Here is a 9,041-nt window from a genome sequence, read left to right on the forward strand (position 1 = left end):
CTTTTCAGAGAGAGCAAGTAGGAACTTCAAGGTTGAGTCCTCCAAATCATATTCTTTGTCGACAAAGGATAAGTCATTCAGCAACTTCTGAAATCTATCATAGATTTCAGTTAAGGATTCATTGTCCCTTGAGTCAAAGTGCTCATATTATTGAGTAGGTATCGTCATCATGTTCTTCTTGATAGTAGTTGTACCTTGACATTTTACTTCTAAAGCATCACATATTTCTTTTGATGTCTTGCATCCAATGACTCTATTAGACATAACACTATTAAGACTGCTGTGCAGGATGTGTCTAACCTTAGCATCCTTCATGATAGATGAGATATCTTCTGAAGAGTAGTCATTCATGTCTTTGTCTATCATCTTCTCTGATTCTCCTGCAAGCGAAACATCTACCTTCATTGGTCTGTGAGGACCATCATAGATCATGTTCAGATATTCAGGATATGTGGCTTCCAAACACATGACCATTCTGACTTTCCAGATTGGATATTCATGTATTTTCAGGATAGGCACCTTGATTGCTTCATACCTACTCATGTTGCTGTTTTTCAGTGATGTGGCTGGGGGTGGTGGCTTCAGATTCAGATTCTGTGTTTCTTCTTCTTTATCTGACATGGTTGATTGATTTTTCAGATCTTAAATTGTTTGTACATTAACAGCAACCTCTGATACCAATTGTTAGGCCCTTAATCAACTGTAGAGGGGGGTGAATACAGTTGATACAATCATTTCGACAAAGCTTCAACAGAATCAACATTTTTATATTAACTAATAAAAACTTATTACAAACGTACTCTCTCGAAAGGATTAACAAATATTCTTGAGGGCTGCTAGGTTATGTGAAAGATATAATAATGTCGCAATGCTTATAGCATGAACCTAATCTATGCTTTATATAGAGCACAACTAACAATGTATAAGGAATCCTATTCTATTAACAACAAGGAAACCCATACAATTGCTTCTGAGATAAAGTCCTTCACCACCTTGAGAATCTGTTTCCTTTTCCTTCTCAAAGATAAACTGATGTGACAAATACTGATTTCATCATCCGTTAATATCAGTATCCGTCGATTATAAACATCCGTCGATGTCATCAACATTCGTTGATGTCATCATCATCCGTCGATGTAGTCATCATCCGTCGATGTCATCATCATATGTCGATGTAGTCATCATCCGTCGATATCCGTCGATATCCGTCGATGCTTCTGATAGTTTCTGTTTGATATCATCAATTGCTCCTAATAATATCTATACTATCTATCTATACTATACTATAATAACCGGAATGAAGTATAATTTGTTATATATTTTTTTTGTTGGTTTGGTCATCCCCACAAATGATCAGAACTGTTAGATTCAAATACTAAAAAAAATACACTACTCAAAATTCTAGGTTCGAACCCCGCCAACATCAAATATTTATATTATTATTTATACACTACTAAAACTTCCAGTTTCGAACCCAATCAACAGCAAATATTTATATTATTATTTATACACTACCCAATATTCAGGTTCGAATCCCGTCAACAACAAATATTTATATTATTATTTATAAATGTACTAATAAGGTAATGATCCAATTTTTTTTTATTATAATTTTAAATAATATGGAAATATTAATGAAGAACCGTGCATCGCACGGGTTGTAAAGCTAATATACATCAAATAAAAACCGAATATTTTTTACACTAATTGTTTTTTTAGGAAAAGAAAACATTATATAACTAATTTTGAATGAAATTTGATAATTTTTTCACATTATCTGAAAAATTAAACTCCATTAGATAACTTTTTTCATCCATACTTAAAAAATATAAAATAAATTTAGGCATACAGCGTAATATCTGTACAACATAGCCCGACAAAAATAAACGCGTAAAAAGAATACCAAAGGAGAGAATATACAGCCAAAATGTCATCGTCGTTCGATGCATTCGCCGCCGATGGCGAAGATTTCGGCAACTCAGCATACTCCACCTTCTCATCTGCCACCTCTCATCCTCCCTACGCTGTCGGATCATTCCCGGACGACGAGATCACCGTCGATCATGTTGACTCCGATCCGTTCGGATTCGGGTCGGATCCGAATCCCACTTTGTCTGAGTCCAACGGCAATGGCGGAACTGACGCCGGAATTTTCAGTTCCGACGGTCCGGTGCTCCCGCCGCCGGGAGATATGCAAGAAAAAGGTTTCGCACTTCGCGAGTGGCGCCGGTGAGGCTTTTTATTCACTCGATTTATATATATTTTGTGCTTTTACTTTAATTTATATGTATGTGCATTATTAATTCCGAAATTGATTGAATTTTTATATAAGCATGTTGATGATTTTATTAAGCTTTTACGTGCTTGATCTGGTAGACTGTAATTCTGTTGTAATCACTCGATAATGTTGTGATAATTATAATGTCGTATTTTATTGTGTGAAAATGCAGTTTCAGATAGGTAGATAGTGTTATTATAGTTTTAGAGTATTAAATAGGTCTTTGAAATTTAATAGTTCGGTTTTAAGGGCACACATTAGTCACTAACTCCAATAAAAGCTCTTTTTATTGGTGGAATTGATGTGAAGGAAGGGGGCCATTAACATTTATTATTCAACCACCAATAAGAAGAGCCCATTTCTATGGAAGTTAGTGATAGAAAATCCCTTAATAGTTTAGCAGGCTAGATAATATTTTTACTTTGATTGAGGATAATGATTCCACTACTGCAAGTTGGTCATAGTTGATATGCCCGTGTCTCTTAATTGATCTTAATTGAGCTTTCTTCACTTCGGCGCCATGCGCTTTGCTTATTATGTGTCCAAACTCGATGTTTAAAAAATGAAATCGATTTTGAGTAAATTAACTCATGTAAGCTTGTTTCCTTGGATATTCGGACTTCTAGCTGCAAGTTGTGTCCTGTGTTAGCTTCTTATGATTCTGCCACACCCATATTATTACATGATAAAAAAGAAGATGAAAAACATAACCTGGATCTGCATGACAAGCTCTGGTAGGTTGAGCGAATTTCATGGTTCCTGTTTGCTATTATATAGAGAATATGTCACATTTATGGAGTAAAATAGTAACAAGAAATGGGTAGAGTGCTATTGTCCGTACCTTGTGAGTTCAAATGGGAGTACAATGCGAGATAATGTTTAACCTTTTATGTCCGTAGCCTTTAGACGACTATTTCTTGCAGGGAGAATGCTGTCAGAATTGGGGAAAAAGAAGAGAAGGAAAGGGAAGTGCGTAACCGGATCATTGAAGAAGCCATAGACTTCAAGAATGCTTTCTATGAGAAAAGAAAGATTCATATTGAGAATAGCAAGACTACAAACAGAGAGAAAGAGAAGGTAAATGTCTTGAAATGCTTACTTTGTATAGTTTATGTTACATTCTATTTTAGCCTATATATTCAAGTGTCACGTTATGATTTCTTTGTTTGGTGCAGCTGTATGTGGCTAATCAAGAGAAATTCCACAAAGAAGCTGACAAAGAGTACTGGAAAACAATTGGAGATATCATTCCTCGCGAGGTTCCGAATTTAGAGAAGAGAAGAAGCAAGAAAGATCAAGATAAGAAGCCCTCTATTGTGGTCGTCCAGGGTCCCAAGCCAGGGAAACCTACCGATCTTGCAAGGATGCGACATTTATTGCTGAAGCTGAAGCACACTCCTCCACCTCACATGATACCACATCAACCTGCTCTGGCCAAGGAAGAAGGAAAGGATGCCCAAAACATGAAAGCTGCACCTGCTGCAGTTGCTGGCCAAACGGCTATTCTAGTTTGACAACTTGGCTTTTACTTTTCAATTTTCTATGGGCTACCTTACTTTGTGCATGATTATTTTCTTTATATCTACCTTTGTTCTAGGAACCTGCTCATACATCACACCTTGACGTGGATTTTTGGTTTAAGCTTTGCTATAAGATCATTATTTTAATGTTTTTTTTGACATGTTATATCATTTTTACTATACCACAGCTGTTTTCTCTTCATTTTAGTTACTTTTGCTTTTTCTGGTGTTCCCCCTAAAAAATGTGTGCCAAAATTAAGTCTTTTCATTAGTTGTATTATCCCCCATTTGGCTGTAAAAATATAAAATAACATGCATTTTTTTTGTTCTGCTTCTCGTTGGCAAGTAGCTAGTTTCTTACTGCTGGTTTGATGATGGGAAAGATTTGTTTAAAGGAATAAATATCTGTGGTCCTCTATCTACACTATGACTATAGAAATAATATATGCGGTGTATTCAACTCTTGTTACCTGTGTCAAACTATAGTTAGGCATCTTGCTAAGGTTAGAATGGATTACTCTGTTACCTGTTTATAACATAAGAAATTAAAGTGCTTGAGAAATTGAACCTTGGTTTTCAAGGAAATATGTAAAACCTTTTACCAGTAGCTGCAAACACTATTATTTATGTAGCATCCAACATAAGAAATTAAAATTTACAACAATAAATTATTAAAGTTTCTGTTTGCTAAAAGCATGTGTCCTTTAACAATTCTCTTATCACTTTCCCGTCTGAATGTATAGATCTCTTATCACTTCCCCTTCTGGATGTATAGAAGAGTATTATGTACTTAAAATCTGCAAATTTTATATCCTTTTCTTTTCGAGTATAAATGTCATCAACTTTCTGCAATCTCGAGAATAGACCTAATTTAAATCATGAACCTAGTCACAAGCTTAGCAATAGAGGTCATGACATCAAAGCAATCTTTATGTTTGGACTAGCCTGTTACCCTAAGTTCCTTCTCATTGAGATGGGTATTTCTCGAGAGCATGTCAACAACTTGGCTAGCCTGTTACCCTAAGTTCCTTCTCATTGAGACGGGTATGTGTCGAGAGCATGTCAACAACTTGGCTCATTGCTGGCCTCCTGCTTGGTGTTGCTTGGGTACAGAAAAGAGCTATTTTAATGTATCTAGCGACTTCCTCCTCTGGAAATCCTTCAAGTTGGGGATCTACCATCTCTAAGAGTTGGCCTTCCTCGTAGAGTTGCCTGGCCTACGTAAGCAAAATATGGTCATTTTATCCGTTGGAAGGAACATATAACTTATAGATATTCAGATACATAATTCTGTCTGGTGATATTTTGATTCTGCTATGAATTAGGGTTGTAGTACAGCCTCACATGTAGAGACACCTCACATTTGTTTACAATACACTACCATTAAAATCGCTGCTAAAGATGTCTCTGTATATATTCACGGTGTTGAGTGTGACATACATGCACACATGTTGCGTGTGTTACAGAGAGGTAGCGTTTATGGTGACCAGCAGAAGAGAGCAACTTTTGCATCTCATTATAGGGAAGTATAGACTAACCCATTCCAATAGAAGCTTCTGTATCTCTCCCCAGCTTGTTTTTCCACTGCTTCTGCCACTCACTATTTCGAGAATGAGAACCCCAAAGCTGTAAACATCTGCCTTCTTTGTCAACTTTCCACCCAACATATACTCAGGTGCCAAATAAGCTCTGTACATGAACAAAGATATAAGTTCAAATATTCTACCTCTCTATATAGAAGACCGATGAAGGATCTGATGAACGTCACAATATTAGCTTAGCTTATCAGAAATAGCTTTAATCTAATGGACAGAACATAATTTAGCTTTTGCAGACCCATGTTTAGTAGACACAGGTATACTTCTTTTAAACATAGATCAGGGATTCGCTGTGCTGAGACTGACAAACTAGTTTAGTACCTAGCTGTTCTACGATATCATTTGCAGTATCAATGTTTTAAACACATCTGACTTCTGAGTGTAATAGACTAATACCACTACTGATAGAAACCACTGAGATTAAAAGAACTTGGTAGAAACAATTTAAAACTGATACACATTTTCTTATAACATTCCTAGAGCTAAATTGCTGATTCACTGCTAGTGGCAAACAAGCAGCACTAGCTCTTAGAGAGAATGTAAAAAGTCATACGTGGTTCCTCTTATTTGGGTGGTAATGTGAGTGATGTTGTCTGGAAACAGTTTGGCCAACCCAAAGTCTCCAATTTTTGGAGTGAAGTCTTTGTCAAGAAGAATGTTACTAGCTTTGATATCTCGATGCACTATAGGTGGGACGATATCTTCATGAAGATATGCAAGACCTCTTGCAGTACCTTTGCAGATAGCAGATCTTTTTTCCCAGTCTAATATGGTTGTCTTGCTGTTTGAACCTGCAAAACCATACTGATTATTGTTCTTTGTACAAAGATGTTAACATCATGTTAATTATTTGTTTCAAGTTTAGATACCTAAGAGGACGGTATCAAGAGATCTATTCTCGAGATATTCATATACCAAAATGCGATTAGTCCCTTGAACACAACATCCAATTAACTTGACAAGGTTTAGATGGCTGACATTTGATATGATATCAATCTCAGTTAAAAATTCACGTAGCCCCTGCTTTGATTCAGTGGAAAGTGTTTTTACAGCTACTTGTGTTCCATTTCCGAGGACTCCCTGTTGAAGCACAACAGTGTTCATATTAGGAAAATTTTGGTATGACATGCTGAAACTAAATTCATTGCACCCATTTGAACATAATATAATTTGAAAGGAAACAATGATGCCAAGGGCACAAATAACAGGATAGGAACACACATTTTCCATGTGCGTATATGAAAGTCGCACATTTTTTGAGAGAACCAAAAAATACAGTCAGGCACCCACATAACCTACTTAAGCCTAGGTGATAAATAAGGGCAAAAAAAAATTTTTGGTGGTTAGGTAACATAGTTGTCATTTTGTGGTGAAGAATCTTCAGTCCGGAGGTCTGTGCATTGGGGTCGAGGGTGGATCCAAGGGGATTAGCCTGGATAGTCCTAATTAATCTTCGAAAATCAATATAAATTTATTCTAACATGACTTTTAGTTAAAATTTTATAATAAATTGATTTTAAGTTCCGTCAAACCTCGAGAATGAAATGGTACACTGTTTTAGTCCGTTTTTTCAGAACCAAGATCCTGCCGGTGATTGGGGACGTAAAAATGAATGCATTCAAGTCATAGTTGAGCTACATTTTTGTGACCATCACATTACAGCTTCCAATAAAGAAATTAGTCTTCATAGTTTGCCTAATTTTTAAGGCACTATTGTACAATCTTAACTTGGGGACCGTAATATAAGCCATATAAGTCTGAGAAAAATACTTAAGAGCTAAAATGATACATATATGCATACATGCATTCTCCCAAATACAATATTTAGTCAAGTAGCCTAAGCAAAAACAAAACAAAATCAAGTACTGAGTTGATGATATTGAGATGAAACAGGCACGTACCTTGTAAACAAGTCCGAAACCGCCACGGCCGATGTTATTAGCCGGATGAAAGTCATCAGTAGCTGTTTTAAGTTGTTTGAATGACAACTTGTTTATGTTTCCAGATAATATGATTTCTTCATCATTTTTTTCTTCTTTTCCTGATGAACCACCAATGCAACTACAACTCATTTCACTACTAATTTACCTACTACACCCTCTTGTTAGCCACAAAACCACACACTCTCTCCCGCACAGATATCTATATTGTTATGTAAACATGCATGTGTGTGTGTGTGTGTTTTAAAGCCAAACTTAGGTTTCAGGTCATAATTGGGTAGGTGAGAGCCAAGAATTCCACAGCTTGAAATTGGCGTGCCTTAACTTTCTAATATCATTTTCACACAAGTTGGGCCGGCAATGTTGTTGATAGGACACGGACTTTATATTATTGGGCCCATCGTCAGCCTGGCCTGGCCCATTTCAGACCAATGCATTAAAACCTTGTCAATATATACTTGTCCACTCGAAACCTTAATTTAATAATGTACCTCACAGATAACCATCATCAAACAAAGTCATCTCAGCTCCTCCGTAAGTTACCAAGATTCTATTCATTTTATAGTAGGAATGTACTAGTTTTTACGGTATATATATATATATATATAAATATTTTCTCAAGGTGACTCGTGCAAGACCTTGTAACCAAGACTGCAATGTTTATGTATACGCAAAATTACTAATCTTATTTTTAAAAAAATTAGAATATATTTCAGAATTTGAGTCAGATCTAGCAGGATTGACCAGAATTCGCAACTCCACTTTTACAGATCTGGGCTCTCACGAAACAGGATGTTAAGATGTGGAATTTATGCTACAACTACAAATTTTTTTTTTTTTTAAAAAAAAGGTACACCATTTATTTACCTTATAAAAATGTGATGAAGTAAGGGCCCATAGAAAACAAAAATATCAAGAAGGATGTGTAAGACGGTATTGACACTTGGCAGTGGCAGAGAGACAGATAATAAGATAGCTGGGGAAGATCCAATGGGTCACATGTGCGAGATAAGGGTTTTGTTTGGAATATAATAATAAAGTATATAGTCAATTATTTTATTGTCCAGACTCGCATTTCTTAAATTTATAAATTTAGATATGCATTGCTGGGCATGGTATTGAGAAATGGGTAAATCAAACGCGGCGAATACGCGGATTGTTTATATATTTGGGGGTGCGTCCGTGCGTGTATATTTTCTGATGGGCTTGTTTTTTTGTCTATTTAACAATTAGCTGTTATTTATATCAGTTTCAAATATTTGTTTTAATTATTTGATTATGTTAGTTGTTTTGACTAATCGAGTGAATTTAGTTGTTTTTAATAGAACTATTTGATAAATAGGTGTTTAAATTATTATTTTATAATTTACTTGAAAAAATTTATTCAAATAATTTTTTTAATTAAATTTTTTAGATCAGAAAACTATTTTAAAAAATTAAGTACCAAACAATAATATTTGAGACTTTATTTGAGCAAAATTCTAATTAAAAAGGTTACTTTGGCAAAAAAAACTAACAAGAAAACAAGTATCTTGTGTATTTTGGTAAGGTTTTTTTTATAGTGCCCTGTGTTTGAGTTGACAGATTTTTATTAGAAAATGCTTGTTACATGAAATTTGATACAAAATTTTGTACAAAATGACATATGTTAAATTTTAATTAGAATGAGCTCATATATTCAATTAAGACATTTCAATTTAACTAT

General features: G+C 35.2%; 2 protein-coding genes across 3 annotated transcripts; one reads left to right on the top strand and one right to left on the bottom strand.

Moving 5' to 3' along the window:
* The first annotated feature begins 1,847 nt into the window (after positions 1 to 1,847).
* LOC141667301 (clathrin light chain 1-like) lies at positions 1,848 to 3,950 on the top strand. Its single transcript, XM_074473727.1, has 3 exons — positions 1,848 to 2,229; positions 3,202 to 3,355; positions 3,454 to 3,950. Exons 1-3 carry the CDS (start codon positions 1,928 to 1,930, stop codon positions 3,790 to 3,792), a joined length of 795 nt encoding a protein of 264 aa, XP_074329828.1. The 5' UTR covers positions 1,848 to 1,927; the 3' UTR covers positions 3,793 to 3,950.
* A 440-nt stretch (positions 3,951 to 4,390) lies between these two features.
* LOC141666590 (cold-responsive protein kinase 1-like) lies at positions 4,391 to 7,611 on the bottom strand. Of its 2 annotated transcripts, none has more exons than XM_074472666.1 (5): positions 7,298 to 7,611; positions 6,266 to 6,476; positions 5,950 to 6,187; positions 5,337 to 5,487; positions 4,391 to 5,015 (listed from the first exon to the last, which is right to left on the bottom strand). In XM_074472666.1, the coding sequence occupies exons 1-5, from the start codon at positions 7,466 to 7,468 to the stop codon at positions 4,806 to 4,808; spliced, it is 981 nt and encodes a 326-aa protein (XP_074328767.1). In that variant the 5' UTR covers positions 7,469 to 7,611; the 3' UTR covers positions 4,391 to 4,805. The 2 variants fall into 2 exon arrangements, with proteins under 2 accessions (XP_074328767.1, XP_074328768.1); XM_074472667.1 differs by having other exon boundaries at positions 4,818 to 5,010.
* Between the last annotated feature and the right edge of the window lie 1,430 nt (positions 7,612 to 9,041).

The sequence above is a fragment of the Apium graveolens genome, chromosome 6, assembly GCF_009905375.1.
Source record: "Apium graveolens cultivar Ventura chromosome 6, ASM990537v1, whole genome shotgun sequence".
NCBI classification, from domain to species: domain Eukaryota; kingdom Viridiplantae; phylum Streptophyta; class Magnoliopsida; order Apiales; family Apiaceae; genus Apium; species Apium graveolens.